The sequence below is a fragment of the Rhamphochromis longiceps genome, linkage group LG3, assembly GCF_057381845.1.
Source record: "Rhamphochromis longiceps isolate RC_006_pf linkage group LG3, R_longiceps_female_GT1.1, whole genome shotgun sequence".
NCBI lineage: Eukaryota > Metazoa > Chordata > Actinopteri > Cichliformes > Cichlidae > Rhamphochromis > Rhamphochromis longiceps.
Window position 1 is genome coordinate 58,946,845 of NC_140559.1, and position 16,527 is coordinate 58,963,371.

Sequence of the window (16,527 nt, forward strand, 5' to 3'; positions counted from 1 at the left end):
AAAGAAAAAAAAAATCACACAAAAAGGGAGAAGAGTATATCAAGGCCTATGTCAGTCCCAATCTCTGTGCTCTGGGAGGCTTCAAATGGAGGGAGAAGCTACAGGGCTGAATCTGGGACAGGCCCCACACGAAACAAACCCACATCATTCTGCACTGTATCTACCCGTGTCAATCTCAGAGTTACCACACACTTACTGGAATTGCCACTTTCTTTTTCGTTTTAATTGTGAAATATTATTTAATGACATGACAACAAGCAAGCAAAGCTGAGCAATTAAAAAAATGTATCTTTGACAGCCATTTCAAAAAATCTTTTTAAAATGGTTAGAGGTAGGATTACACCTGGTTCTGCATGAAAATTACATCTCACGTCATGTCAGTTTAAACTTTTGGTGTGCATTTCACACAGTTTGCACATAATTAAATAGACAGTATTATAAAGTATAAACAGTGGTTATTTAAGCCAGCAGTGAGTGGATCAAATGTTTTCTTAGGTGGGCACACTGATAAAGTACACATTGATCAAATCAAATAGAAACATAGTTTTAACTGTGTTAACATCCATGAATTATGGTATATATGACAGTAAGCTTGTCTCTAAAACTTCTTTTTTAAAAATATTTTTATATATTAATGCATGTCTGCATCAATGAATGAATAGAGAGAAATATACATAAATTATGAGCAAATGTGGGTTAAATGGAAAAGAACTGCTTCTTATATAACGCTTTTCTACTCTCCCGGAGCATTCAAAGTGCTGTATACAACATGCCTCATTCACACCCACTCATACAATGTACAGAAGGAACTGTACTTAAGTGCAATCTAAGCATTCACACACATTCACACTCCAGTGGATGCATCGGAGAGCAACTTGGGGTTAGTATCTTGCCCAAGAGTACTTGGCATGCAGACTGGGGAAGCCAAGGATCGAACCACCAACCTTCCAGTCGGTAGCTGATCTGCTCTACCACCTGAGCCACAGCCACCCCATAAGTAAAATCATAAATCAACTCCCCATAAGGAGTAAAATCAGTATTGACCTGCATCATGAATCTGACAGACTGGGAATCCACAGTGTTGGACAGCAGCTTCAGACGGTAGTCCTTGTTCTTGTCTGACCCACCAATACTGTGAGTTGGTGGGTCAGCACCCTAACTGGAACCTGCAGCAACAGGTTCAAGTGTCTGTATGCTGAACTCACAAGGACTAGCATTACAAACTGTAGCATGAGACAGTAGACTTTAAGTACATTTGCATGATGAGAAAATCAATTAATATAAATCTGATGTCTCTTTTACTAATTATCACCAGTGTTCAGGTCATCACTGGAAAGAAATTACTATAGTACACTTTACTTGTTCCACACACCAATGCACATCCCTGCATTGGACAGAGGACAGACATACAAAACCACCAACACAACACAGCTGAAAAAGCCCAAGGAGACTTCAAAGTGATCGCCACAGTTATTCTGCTCTTGAATCATGTACAGAGAGAAATGGAGGCTACAATGTTCCCAGCATGACTACTCATTACTATCTTTGTTAGCTGCTGAAGAGTAGGCCAAGCTGCTTGGCTAGTGTTAGCATACACTTAACTTTAACATCATTCTGGGTTCTTGGATAGCTTTGCATTAGCTTGAGACTGTACAGATGTTTTTGCACAATAAAAATAAAAGTAATGTTCATCTCCACTCCACTTAAAAGATGTAGACTGTTGCACCACTGTCCTCCCTCCAGCACATGAACTGAAAAGGACTGAAGATAGGGCTAGTGTTCAGCAAAAACACGTTACATTACTGCGTTACTAAAAAATGTATTGTGATTAAAGTAATGCATTACTTTAATCACATTATTTGTCATTGTATTAAAAAAAAAAACGTGGGTGTGTTTCCTGTCACATTTACAGCCCCTGCCAGCCTCTCAATATTATTTTTTCAGTGCATTAGGTTGTAAAGTTTGGTATAAAGAATATGCATTTGAACTTCATGCTCTTCAACTACTGGTCCTCTCAGACTGGTGATTTTCCACACCCTCAGTGTGTGTGTGTGTGTGTGTGTGTGTGTGTGTGTGTGTGTGTGTGTGTGTGTGTGTGTGTGTGTGTGTTTTCATCTAAACTCAAGCCAAGATGTGGGACTCTGCTGAAACTGGTCACCTCCATTGTAACACAAATGGAGCTGCCTGGGAGGAAGCTAATGGACTGTCGGACTGTCACACTGTCGCAAAGCTGGCCAAAAAACACACTGCCAGACCTCTCACACCTCTATCTCTGACACCTCTGACAATGTGTTGTTCATGTTTGGCTTTCTGATTCCCCATTCTAACCACTTCTCACCTCACCTTAGAGAAGTGCAGGGACAAAAATGCTGGAAAGAGTCAGGACTGGCTTCTGAGCAAGAGGCTTTTGCTAAGTCTTTAAATTTGAAACTGATTGTACTGGGAATGAATATTGAAGTGATACAATATCCATTCAACATTATGGATTAACCTGCTTGAGGATTGATTGAAAATATTGACAAAGTTGAAACCACACTTAAACTAGTGGAATTACCACAGTGGAAGATATTATAAAAGTGAATATAAGACCAAATAGTATCATAAAAATCGTTTTTGCTCCTCTAACTCAATAAGAAATGTCATAGTTGGTATTGGGTTTAGACAGAAGTGGAGTTTGATGCTACAATCTTGACCTCGGGCAAAACAGTCTCAACTCAAGGTCATTTCATAGCTTGTTGCTGAGTTACTGAGATTGGAGTCAAAAACAGTTTTTTAAGGTAACATTGCTTTTTCAGTCTTCTAGAAAGTTAAAAATGTTCGAAATGATCAAACAGACATACAATACTCTCAAACTTTCAAACTACTCTAGGCTTTAAAATGAGCCTCTCATATTCTTTGTCCTAATCCTCCACAAAAAGAACATTATTATAGGTATTCAGGCACTATATGCCCTGCTAATTCATTCAAATGAAATGGCTGTTTGGTCCTTATGCAAACCACTTCAGCAAGATGACCTTGATTTCACACTCTGTCCAAATAGCATGACTATATTTTGATATGACAAGAACTACCTGAAGAGGATTTGTTTCATTGGTGATATGAAACAATCCTGAAATACACTGCAAACAAATCTTAAACTAAGATGGTACAACAGAGATGTGCAGTACTTCAGGTAGGGCACGAGGGAGACTCATGTCATAAATAAAAGGTGGTTGTCTGATCAAAACTTCCATCCATCCTTGTTTAGTTTAATAACCACCACAAGACTAAAGGGAGGGACTAACTGAGCATCTTCTGAAACTTGTTATGCTGTCTGGTGATATCCTCTTGCCTCCCATGCTGCGTTCCCCTCCCAGGTCTTCCTAACAGACCATGGCTCAGTAAGCTGTGGTCACATGGGGCCCTCTCTCCCAGTGGAAGCTAGAACTCAAGCAATTTATATATGTAATTGAGTGGAAAGGAACTGTACCAGGAACTGCACTAGTATGCCTGTGTATGGGTATGTTTATGTGTGTTGACCCAGATGTCAATAACAAAGAAACATTCTGATTTATACGACTAGGTCCTAACTAATTAGGTTTATCTTCTTTTATATCTGTCTGTCACTCATTGCTGAAATCTGGGAAGGTTCACTTACAGTTTTCCAAAACATGGCTACATGGCAGGCCATTGAATCTTTCCTACGAGTTCATAACGAAGTTACGAGAAACAAAAATGTATTGTGAATTATAGATAGCAGGCTGAATATAAGGATAACAAGACTACTGAAAGCTATTTTTGAGATAATTACCTTGAACATGGCGTGGAGTTCTTCATTGATTTATTACTTTCACAAATAATATTTGCAAAATAACAATTCAAACGGTATCCTTCATCGACTTCTCTCATTTTTCTGTGCACATGTACAGTAAGTACACAATTCATTTGCATAGGTGTGCATTTGTGCCGGTGTGCTTGTATCGTGCAAAAGCTTTCTCCATTCTCAAGACTTGAGGTTTTCATCAGCCATATCAGCCTGCAGCCATAAAACCCTTCAGCTGTTCAAAGATGTGTCATGCAAAACAAATGCACATTCTCATTCTTCTCTGGGCATAGACCTTCATGTTGTTCATGTTCCAACTGCACACCAGCACTCTTTTATAAGCTGTTTTAAGCTGCCAAGAAGATTGTGCTGCTTTATAATTGACAGCAGGAACTGATCATTGTTGACACACATCAGAGAGTATCAGCTCTATAATCTGAGCAACTGTGATCGAAAGATTATCAAACATTGCATAGATTACGCAAGCTCTTCCCAAAGCCACACTGGTGTTTAAGCTGTTTTGCAGATTAAAAAGAGCTGAGTTTTGTTCCTATAAGTCCCCTTAATGTGTCACACCCCAGAAGTCTCCACAGCAGACACAGGAAGTTTAGAGTCTGCTTTTATCTGCCATGCACAATAGGAGCACTGTGCTTTGCTAAGCTTGAGCTATTACTCGGAGGAAATCGTTATGAAGGAAGAATGTATCAAAGTCCTTTGATTGTGGAGGATCATAACTTGTGCGAAAGGAATTGTCTGTCTGCCCTCCCCCGATCCCATTTTTTTGAAGCCTCACTGAAAAGTTCACCTTCTTATCTGTCAGTTGGTTAGTCAAGCTCAGTTTCAACTCTGTAAAGATTTGAAGGCATTCCTCCGAGCCTACAGTTTGACAAGACTGCCACTTGTTGGTAAGTCAGGTTACTGCGCCATGAGGATGAGTGCATCAGTGGCACACTCATCTTTTACAAACTCCTACATTATTTTCTGTGGTTTCTGTGGTGAATAATAAAAGATAAAACAATTTTAAGATTCGTTTTAGCAATTTTGTCCCATTTTGAGTTTCCCAGGTTGAAACCCAATAAGGGAACAATGCATGAATATGGAGGGGTTACAAGACGTTTAAGTACCACATAAAATGCACAACTCACAATAGTGCATAGAATAGAAAAGGTTTATTTTTTTGGCTAAGGTTTTGAATTTAATTTTAAACTCCTTTCACCTAAGGTCTCAAAAAGACCAGTACAATCAAATGGAACTGCAAAGATTTCTCAAGTGATTTAGTAATACACTTTAAGCTTAGAAATATCTCAACTTGGAGTCCTCAGTGTGTAAATGGTAATGGTAAATGGACTTGTTCTTATATAGCGCTTTTCTACTCTGTCTGAGCACTCAAAGCGCTGTGTGTGTCTCCTACTAGATTTCAAAAACGCTCTCATTCTGTTTCTAGTCCCATGATGCAATTGAGCAGCATTTCCCCTCCTCAGCCTGACTACTAACAGCCCACACCTCCTGTGCAAACAGATACTTTCAGTTAAACAGTGTGTTTTCATTTAAATCTCTGATGACAAAAAAAAAGATAATCTGATGGCATCAAGGTTAGTCAAAAGCTTCCATAGGCTTAGTAGTGGACATTGTGACAAAGCAAGCAAACAAATTTAAAGACTGAATGAAAAGCATTTCATAAAAAACGAATAATTAAAAATACTATCTAAAAGTATAATTGTGTTTAGCTTCGTTGCATGATGATCTGTGTTTCACTGTTGCTAAAACTACAGAAATCTAGTTACAAATGCAAACACATCAAGAGCATGACCTTTGTGGTAGTACAGATTTTTATTGTTTATTTATTTGTAACTTTTTTTTGTTTTTTGCTAAGCTTATAGTACTCAGTACCTCTGAGTAGCGAGTTTCAGGTTGTTTTGGGTGAGATTATGCAACTTCACCAACTGACACAATAATATTCATAAGATCCGGTGCACCTTTATGCTTCTTTTTCAAGCATTTGTCATCTCATTTGTCTCCATTTGTTGATATGATGTCTATATGTGAGGTGGGACTGTGTACGTGTGTGTCCTGAGGATGTTCAGTGTTTGTCTTAGCTTAACTAGGTTAAACCGAGTGATATCCTTTAAATGATGACATGTTGGCACAGGAGGGCTGACCGATTGATGGACCTGCCCCACAGGGACATGAGGCAAAAGTGTGTGCCAAAACAGCTGTCATCAGGCTTTATACCATAGAAGCCAAAAGACTTTGTAAACACATGTAAATATGAGATTGGGAGTGGTCATTTTGGTAGAAATTAAGGATAGTAATTGTTTGCTGACTTCCTACATCCACAGGGTGAACTTGAGCTTTTCAGTGGAGCTTTTTAGCTGTAAACAACAAATACACTGAGCAAATCCCAGCTGACATTTTCTAAATTAACTGTATTATAAGAAATAAAGTCTTCTTTCCTGCTGTTCTAACATCATCATTCTACTCCTCTTCCTTGTTGACCATGCTCTGCCTGCAAAACAAACACCAAGCTTTTAATTGACTGTGGTGCTAACGGAAGTTACACCCAACTCACACACAGTTCTCAAGTATCAACCCAGAAAGATGTGTTATTCTACACACACTCCTTAATTGAAGTCATGATGAGAATCCTAATAGGGGTTGTGTGTGTGTGCGTGTGTACCTGTTTAGACATTTTTCTGGGGACCAACAGCCCTGAAGGGGACCAAAATCTCAGTCCCCTCAAGTTTTAGCGTCAGGTTTACAATTAGGTTATGGTTATAGGTTTAGTCTCCAAAAGTTGATTCTGTTCATCCGGACCTAGCGTTTTTGTGGGAGAAAAGTTGAGCATGCATCAAGAAGTTATAGGTTTAGGGTAAGGGCTTTTGTGATATTGAAGCTGTTCTGATGACTATAAAAAGAAATGACAGGTGAAGATTTGCCAGAAATGTGTTCAGAAAATAGGCATACATAATACAAATCACTGAACACATTAAATATGGACAAAAAATAAAATAGAACAGTGTTAGTTTAGCTATAAAAGTAGTAATGATTTTTTTCTTTTTCTAGAAACGGACAGTATAAAAGATGGACATAGCCACTGGTTTTACACCAGCTTTGTGTTTCTTTAGATAAAAACAAAACAGAGGTTGGATTAAAGGATAATAAAAGAAAAGATCGACAGCAAGGACAAAGAGGAAATACTACTGGAGTAGATTTCTGTGAACATGAGCAATGCTCTTCTAGAAGCAAATATGTAACCTGAAATTTCCAGGTTATTCCCTACCTGCTTTGATAGGGAGACAGAAATCTCTCAAGTACTCTCTCAAGATTTTGTGTAATCACTGCCCTAAAGAGCTTTAAACTTGTACAGTATACTTTTTTTATTTTATTTGATCTTTTTGGGGGTTTTTTGGCTTCCTGCTGAAAAAAACCCATCCTTCCTGCTGTTTTTTGTTTTCTGGCGATTTAAAGGAACCATTCGATTTCTGAGTTTAGGTCTAGTTGTCAAAGCATCAAGTGTGTGGATGCTCTCCAGCAGGTGTGACTGATTTTTGACCAAAGAGATCGATGGACTGGTTATTCAAAAATTACTAAAAGTATCTTCTGTAACACAAGGCCCTGAAAGAAATCCAGATCAGGCAGATAACCCATAAGTTTCTTGGCCTACTGGGACACTGAAGTGAACATTATTAAAACTGTGCTTTCCCCGCTTTGATGAGCCAAACATGCTGTGTAAGAGGCATTTATTACAGGTTTGTGTAATAAATTTACCCAAGTATAAGCATACAAATATGAAGCTTTTCTTTTCTAATACTAAAGTACTGAACTCCCTCTAGAAGGAGCTACTGTAACCTTTGAAAACACTATTAAATATACCATTGAATACAAATTGCTTTCGGCAAGGTTGAATATTAAGGTTATTTTGGAAGTGAAGGAGGAATATAGGCATTAAAAAGGGATTTTTTTCTTTCTTTGTACGTGGACAAAAGCATGCAGTCTTAAAATAAGAATTAAAAGCATTGGAAGTACCTTGACAATTTCCTATGAGTTGATTTATTTGTTTGCTCAATTGTTTCTGCCCACACATAATACTTATTTTTTTAAATAGCCATTACATGTTGAATATCCCTTTCATTAAAATTATATCTCTAGTTTGCATCCATTAATCTTTGCTGAAACATTTGTTAAGTAACAATACAGCTAGTTACTTTATTGCATTTCTCTGACTGAGGACACTTTTTATAAGGAGTTGCTGTAAACAACCAAAAACCCTCATGGGATAGCTTCCCACCTCTCACGCACTGTTAATGAACATGACTGGTTCATTAGTTCCTATCGATTTCCCCTATTGAGACACTTATTGCAAGTGTCTGGGACATAATTGTGATTGGTGGGTTGGCAGTTCCTGGTGTCCCCTGTATTTAATGTTTTCACTTTATGAGCTATAAAAGTCTGAATAGATAATCAATAGAGTGTTGCCATGGTTTAAGCCGCCTGTAAGGTTGATGGAAAGTTTTTCTGTTCCAGAGGATGGCCTTGAATGAATGTGCATGCATGGCAGTGAATGCATTCATATTTATCAGGTTTTCAGTGCATGCAGGTGAATTAACATGGACAAGTACTGATATGAGGAGGATATTTTCAACAGACTGCTGACTTAGCACCAAATATGTTGCAGGATGCTTTGGACCGTATCACCTGTGACCTTCTTTTTTCTTCTTTTTCTTTCTTTTCTTCTTCGCTGTTCTCTCTATCATCTCTTACAGGTAATTCTGGTGGGTTCCTCTATAAATGAACGAGATCAAATGCTGTTTATCAGCACAGATGAAGGTTCCTCCTTCCAGCGGCAGTCCATCGACTTCACACCTGACACGCTCATCTTCCACCCCAAGGAAGAAGACAAGCTGCTGGCCTATTGCAAGGAGGGCAGGGTGGGTTGTAGACACAAACATAAAAGAAACTTTTGATTCTGTAGCTGAAATAAATGCACAAGGAGTTATCGTTGGTGTTACGTTACCAAATCTTTTGTCGTGCAGCAGCGCATTATATCTCAAGATTTACGACTAAACTCAGAAAAAAAACGTCATATGTTGTTTTTTCATACCACAGTAATGCTGTTCTGTAATTCTTGAATTAAAGTGAAATGAATTAAACAATAACCATATCCAAACACAGTGACGATATAGTGTAGCAGATTTCTGTTCAGCGCCAGACTTGCTTGTAACCTATATCACCAATTATGTTATGAAAATGACATATTAACTACAACAGAAGACTTGCCTTCGTGTAAATGCTTGGAGCAGACTAACCTGTGAGCTGGAGTGTTCTGGGACGTTATATTTGGTCTTTGAATGGCTGCAATCCAGGCCATCCGTCACGTCTTTGTTACTTCGGAAACATGGCTCGAACAATTTCTTTTCAACAACGTAATCCGATAACAACCGATCTCTTTACCCGTCGGCTTCCCGTGGCTGTCATGCGACCGGCTATTGCAGTTAATAATACAACAGCTTCTTGCCATTTTTTGTGTTTCTTTTTATCGCTGTGTGACTGATTTCAATTGAAAGCCTGCGTGTGCTAGTACTGCTTGCCACGAGTTCCCAGAATCCTTTGCGGTTTACCCCTGAATGACGTCACATTTTCAATCTCTATATAATATGCATGTTAAATTTTATATTTGGGGTGAAATATCAAGTCTTTTCAAGTAAACCGGTTCAAGTCCAATTCAAGTCCCAGGTCATTGGTGTAAAAGTCCAAGTCAAGTCACAAGTCTTAGAACATTTTTTCAAGTCAAGTCTAAAGTCATAAAATTAATGACTCGAGTCTGACTCGAGTCCAAGTCATGTGACTCGAGTCCACACCTCTGTAGTGTAGTCACACTTGGCTTCTAGTTGGAAACCCTTTGGCAAGTTCTAAGAAGAAATAAAAACGTATATCATAAAACAATGTTTTTAATTATAAATAACCCACAAATCTATTTGTATATAGAAATCTGAATGTAAACTTTTGCTTTAAATTTTATTTTTAAGGTAAAAGTTTAAATATGTATATTTATTACGTTGCTGTCAGATCTTGCACTGACTTTTCTCAGCAAACATCTAATGGCTGCAGTTATCCCTGTTTCTTGTCCACCTCTCCCTACCCCACTCATCCTTTCAAAGCGTTCCAATTTTCCATACATTCTATGCAGCACTCAGCGAATGACTAGACATTCAGCAATGACCTTATGGGGCTTACTGTCCTTGTGGATTGCCCAGTGAAGGTCATCTGGACAATTGTCAAGTCAGCAGCCTCGAATGTAGTTGCTTGCACTCGACTAGACTGAGATACACACATAATTTACTCAAATTTAGAAGGAAATATTAAGTCGAGATAATCCATTATCTCACATACTTTTTAATTTTGAACAGCAAAACCCATAATCACCCAAATTAAAACAAAACAGGCATATAAAGACAAACATTTCACTTCATGTGCAATTAATATAGATTAATATCGATTTTATGTAAAACCTTTTCATTATATATTTTTTTAGTTTCACTATCATTAAAAGCACTAACAGTAGACAGAAACAATTAAACTATGAATGATGGAGGATCCTGAGGTGCTGGTTAATGACCGTCAATGCACACTTGTAGAGCACATAATAATTCAGCTGCATGGCTTTTTATGTTGTTTTTAATCCTGCTTAAGTTAATTGCTTTCATAGTTGTAACATGTCACTCCAGTCTGAGCCAACACGAAAGCCAGGGCATCGTATTGCTGTCCAATGAATTACTTATGTCTTTTTGCCGAGAGATGAGATGATTCAGTGGATAAGACATTCAAGCCTGCAGCAGTGTAGAGAACCTGCAAGATGAAAATAGTGTTGGTCAAAAATGCTGCTTTCTCATGTAGGTTAGAAACACTCAATCAACAGATTTATTAATAAGCAATGAGAGATGTTCATCTCACTGCATTTGACTGTTTTATAGCAGTAGCTTTAGTTAGGGGATCAAAGCAGAGCCAAGGAATTTAAAGATGTATCACTTGGGGACACATGTGGAATGGCCAATTCTGAGCAAAGCTAATGTTAACAGCTGATATGGTGATAACACAAAGGTAGTGCAAAGGTAGTATATCTGATCTGGCAGTGATATACAAAGGTCGGAAGCCCAAAGTGCAGATAGCGATATTTTTGTCGTAGAGAGCAAAGTATTTTATTTTATGTTATTATGTTAGCTGACTATAGTCGCCTATGTGGAAACAGCACAGCTATGTCTTGATGCATACTCAATCATACAGGTAAGGTATTCATCCAGGTAATCATCCAGGTACTTTTGGAGACAGCGCAGCTATATTTCACGTTGTTGTCTACCACCACACCTGGGTAATTCACCAATCATACACTAAAAATATTGAATTAAAGGGCAGTTTGTTTTCATATGGTATCAGTATGGTTTAGTTTAGTTTATCTGCCACAGTCTTTGTACTTATCTGTATATTATGAATTCATTTTTTTGGATAATACCTTTTTAAAAACTAATAAATTAACACTTTAACAATCTATCAAGATCAACAAAATGTAATTTCATTTTGTTTTGTTGCACAAACCACCAAACAACTACTTGTATTCATCAAAGTCCTTATTTTTTGCACCGACTGAATTAACATCATCATCATCATCATCAACTTTATTTATAAAGCACTTTAAAACAACCACAGCTGACATAAAGTGCTGTACATTTAATTAAGTAATTAAAACCCAATGTAAAAAGTGGTGTTTGGGCTTAAATAAAAAGACCCTGAAAACCAAAATGGAAATGAAGCTCAAGATATTTAAGTAGGTGAGACATAAGTTTGAATAGTTAATAAGCTTGAATTGGCTCAACTCCTCCTCCACTTCAATAATTTACACATAATTAAGCAAGAAATTCAATTAGGTTTTAATCTGTTCCATATGGGCAGGCTGCAGATGGAAACGAGGAATCCATTCAAACAGAACAAAAAAATCATTTAGCTGGAGAATGATGTGAGGATCATTTTCAAATTACGGTTTGTGAGGGCAGACACATATTTACATCAAGGTCAACCTTCATTTCTCTTTTTCACAGCGACAAAAGAATGTGCTTTAGGATTATCTTGTCGTCACTGATTACATTTATTTTCCGATGACCATGAGTGAGATAGGCAGGAGCTGAGCAGAATGAGAAGGTGCAAGTGTTGTTTGTGTGTGTGTGTGTCAGCTAATACACACTCAATGCACACACCTTGTCACGCTGACACACACGGCTGCCAAACCTGTTATGATTAATATGTGAGCTCAGTTTTAATGTATGAAATGTAGTAAATTGATTGGATGAATAATTTTCTATAGTGACCTCCATTGTAAAATAAACAGCTGGCAATAATCTGGAGATACATTATGCTACATGGAAATTGTGCTTTTTTCTGTCTAATTGTGTGGGGTTTTTTGTTTTTTTTGTCCAGCTCTTTGCTTCAGCAGATCTGGGCCGCAAGTGGACATTACTGCAGGAGAGAGTGACAAAGGACAGAGTTTTCTGGTCAGTCTAACTTAATTTTATAACATTTGATGGATAAGATGCCAAGAATGCAGCTGTGTTTGTATCACAGCTGGGGCCAGCATTACTAAGCAAGTTCATGATACCCAGGATATCTTTTTCTTATTTCGAGTCACTTATTCAAACAACAGCAACATCAGTAACTGAAGGTGGATCAGTCAACCCAGATTCTTCTTTTTATGAGTCTGGTCACATAAAACTGTGCAATTTGATTAATCATAGACACGGACTAGTCTACTTGCAGCAAAGCAGTATAATTTACAAATGAAGAGACTATATTAAAAATATTGAAAGATGTTAAACAGATAATACATCTGCAAGTTGGTACATAAGAATGTGTGATTTAAAAAGAAGGGAATGCCGTTGTTCCCTAAGAATCTCCATTTCTTATTGATGCTTGTCAGATAAAGACAAATACTATCTCTAGAACTACACTCCTTTCTACTACCTAAATACTGAAGTTCTAGGGATTTTGTTGGAAAGAACTGATTGGTAATTATGTTGTGGTTTTGTACATGTTCGTGTCTTTTCTAAAGGATAACATGCACCAGAGCATATTAGGCCTGCAGCATATCTTACCATGGCGGTGTACCCATTAAGAAGATAACCTTTGTGTTTACCCTGAAAACCAAAGGATAAACCTGACAGTACCACACTTGCCTGACTCAGTCTCTAGGTTTGCTCTACAGGCCTCTGATAACTTCTTCACTGATATATAGTTTTAGAAACTGTGAGAATTAAGGTTGCAACCAAACAGAAAATTTTCTGTTTCTTTATGCAAAGATGATTAATACTGGTTCTTGAACATATGTCAGTGTTTTGCAAGGATCCCGATAAGTTAAGGAAGAGAGGAATGAAAATACAAGTACAAGGACTTTATTTTGAATTTACTTTGAGATGGGTGTTGAAGGCTATAATAAACACAGACGAAAAGAAAATTTGAACTGCTTAAGGTTATTTCAGTTCACTTAAGTTCAATTTAGTACCAAATCACAATAACAGTCACATTGTAAGGTAAGAAGCCTACATTATTCTGGAGAAAACCTCAACAATCAAGCAACCCCTAGACAAGTTTGCAGTTGTAGAAAGGACAACCTCTGGCAGAGCCAGGGCTCAGGGAATGCCAGGTTATCTATCAAAAAAAGTTAAAAAGTATTTATATGGCTCCACTGGTATATAAATATGTGGGGAGAGTGAGAGCTGAATGGTGAAGAACTGCTTAGTTCATCGCATCAAGTCTCTTAGGACTTTGATCCTATAGCTACATAACGGGTCATATGTCTAGCCTTAACTGTTAGCTTTATCAAAAAGGAAAGTTTTCTTAAAAGTAGAGAGGCTGTATGTCTCATGAAAACAAACTGGAAGCTGGTTCCACAGGAAGGAGGCCTGCTGAAAGTTGAAGGCTCTATTTGAAGGATTTAACTGGGTGCCGCTGAAGAGAAGCTAATATTGGACAAGAATGAACTCGCTTTATCATCCCTGTCAGTACTCTGGCAACAGCATTTTGGATTAACTGGGGGCTTAGTGAACTTTAAGAATGACCTGATAACGATAAAAAACAATAGTCCAGCATAAAAATAATGAATGCAGATATAAGACAGAGATATCGTGCAGAAGAAAGAAACAAGTTCTACATAATTGTTTAATATGCACATTATGACATTATATATGACTTATCCTGGTATGGTAATGCCAACCAGATTCAGAATGCAATTAAACATATAATAACCTCAGTTTTGTCTGAATATTGGAAGGAAATTATGGGACATCCTTATGTCTTTAAAATATGCCAGTAGCCAAAGTATATGACTTGTGTCATCTGGCTTCGAAAATGAATCATACTGGGTATTATCTACGTAGCAATAAAAATGTATGCAGTGTTTTCTGATAATATTCTCTAAGGGACGCATGTATAATATAAAAAAGTATGGATCCCAGCACAGAACCCTGTGGAACTCCATGACAAACTTTGTGGAGAAGACTATCAGCTTACATGAACAAAATCTATCAGGTACATACAATTTAAACCATTGGAATGTATTTTCTTTAACAATTTTAACAGAGATTAACAGTTTAATCTAAATTTATGTTGAAAAATATTGTGAACAACAGTATCAAATGCTACAGAGTGACCTAACAGGACAAGCACAAAGACATGTCCTTTGTTTGAGTCCATGAGAATTTCATTCATTTCAGGTTTTAAATTATACACAATCCAATAAGAACCTATGGCGCCAGAATAGAAAGGTCTCTTTGAAAGTAGTAATACTCATTAAGCGCAGAACTGGGGGTTACATTAGTATAAAAATGAGAAGATGGGGCTTCGTAAAAAATTACACTTACTAACATTTTTAAAACTCACTAACTAACTCTAATGGGCTACAGCTGCTCCACAGAAGTCAAATACTAGATTAGAAAACGTTAAGTATATGAATTATTACAATTGTTCCCTTAATTTTATATTTTGCCCTTCAGTTGAAGAAGAAATGACATCCACATCAGTTTATGTATAATTTAAATATGCCAACATAAGATGGTGATTGTGATGAACCTTATCTTGTTTACCTTGACAGATACATACTTACTCTGTATTCTGTAGAAAAAGATTGTGATCAATGATGATTTTATATATTTTTCCATAGCATTACATTTGAATTTAACAGTTCAATCTTTCAAATAACGGACAAATATTTGTGAAATCATGATACATTTGTGAATGTATTTTAACAATCTAAATATGCATATATGTACAGACAGATACATTTAGACAACAAGAAAATTATGTTTTATTACATTACAGTGATTTTACGTTAATTTACATTTAAAATGTGAAATCACAGTCCATTTATGTAAATTTAATGATATTCTAGAAGAACAGAACAAAACTGTAAAATACACAGTAAAATACTTTTATATTAGGATTTTTTTTACAGTGTAGGACTTTGCTCTTCTAGACAGAGATCTCAGTTGTTCCTGGATCTGCTGGAGCCACTTGCCCAGCTTGGGGTCCCGTTTACCACTGGGACCACTGTTACCTTTGCCCTCCACATCTTCTCGAGCTCTTCTCTGAGCCCTTAGTACTTCTCCAACTTCTCGTGTTCCTTCTTCTTGATGTTGCTGTCATTCGGTATCGCTACATCTATCACTATTACTGTCTTCCTCTGATTGTCCACCACTACCATGTCCGGTTTTTCCGTCTGTATCTGGAAGTTCCACAGAAACTTACCTTGGTCGTTGAGAATGCAAATCCCGTTTTGACTTTGGAACATCCTTGCTATACCTGGCACAGGTGTTCCTGTATACTATCCAAATCACTTGGTTATGGCGTTCCATGTATGCCCTGCCTGCTAGCATCTTGCACCCTGCTGTTATGTGCTGGATGGATAGATAACCACCTGTCATAAAAACAGGAAAATACATATTTTAAAAATCTGTCAAAAACAAATAGTTTTTGGTTTGTCCCACAAAGTTTCCCAATGGAACTTTTGTCCAACCTGTCTTCGAATCCACCAAATCTCAAATCTGCTCAATATTTTTCAAGTTTGGACTTAGACTTGGCCAGTCCAACAGTTCTAGTTCTCTAGATTCCTTTTTCACATAGTTTGTGCACAGTTTTGAAATATGTTTTGGGTCATTCTCATGTTGGTATATAAACCCATGAGCAATCCATTTCAGTCTACATCTTGATGAACCAAGGTGATTTGCTAGAATTTTTTGTTCATTATATTATGCTAGCATCAAAATTTTTGTGGATGTTTGCAATCTGTGCAATTTGTGACATTGCACAGATAATGGCTTCTTAGAAGTTAAGTTTCCCTTCAGCCTTGTTCATTCAGTCATTTGCTTATGGTCAGTCTGGAGACTTTCTTATAATATGATCTAAAAACATTTACCTTTTTTGCTGCCTGAAGCAGCAGTGGTCCTCCTTCTGTCTATACTACTTAAAGTCTTAAGGTGCCTGAGATCTGCTTCAGTCAGCTTTCATTTCTTCCTCTTCCTTGGTGCATTCTGTAAGGGCCAGACTCCAAAGCACACTTGACCACACTGTGAGAACACTTGAAGTCTTGCTCTATTTGTCTCAAAGACCATCACAGCATCACAAAGTGCTTCAATGTAGACTATTCCCTTTTCAAAGAGCTCTCTGCATGTTCCCATTTTAAAATGAGG

At 37.4% G+C, this 16,527-nt stretch overlaps 1 protein-coding gene across 5 annotated transcripts in view; it reads left to right on the forward strand.

Annotated features, from left to right (window-relative positions):
• sorcs2 (sortilin-related VPS10 domain containing receptor 2) overlaps nucleotides 1-16,527 on the forward strand; it is a 387,417-nt gene that overhangs the window by 293,044 nt on the left and 77,846 nt on the right. For all 5 annotated transcript variants that reach the window (XM_085400490.1, XM_085400491.1, XM_085400492.1 and 2 more), the window contains 2 exons: nucleotides 8,566-8,730; nucleotides 12,269-12,342. In XM_085400490.1, coding sequence (XP_085256616.1) covers nucleotides 8,566-8,730; nucleotides 12,269-12,342 — 239 coding nt within the window. The remainder of the gene's footprint in view (nucleotides 1-8,565; nucleotides 8,731-12,268; nucleotides 12,343-16,527) is intronic.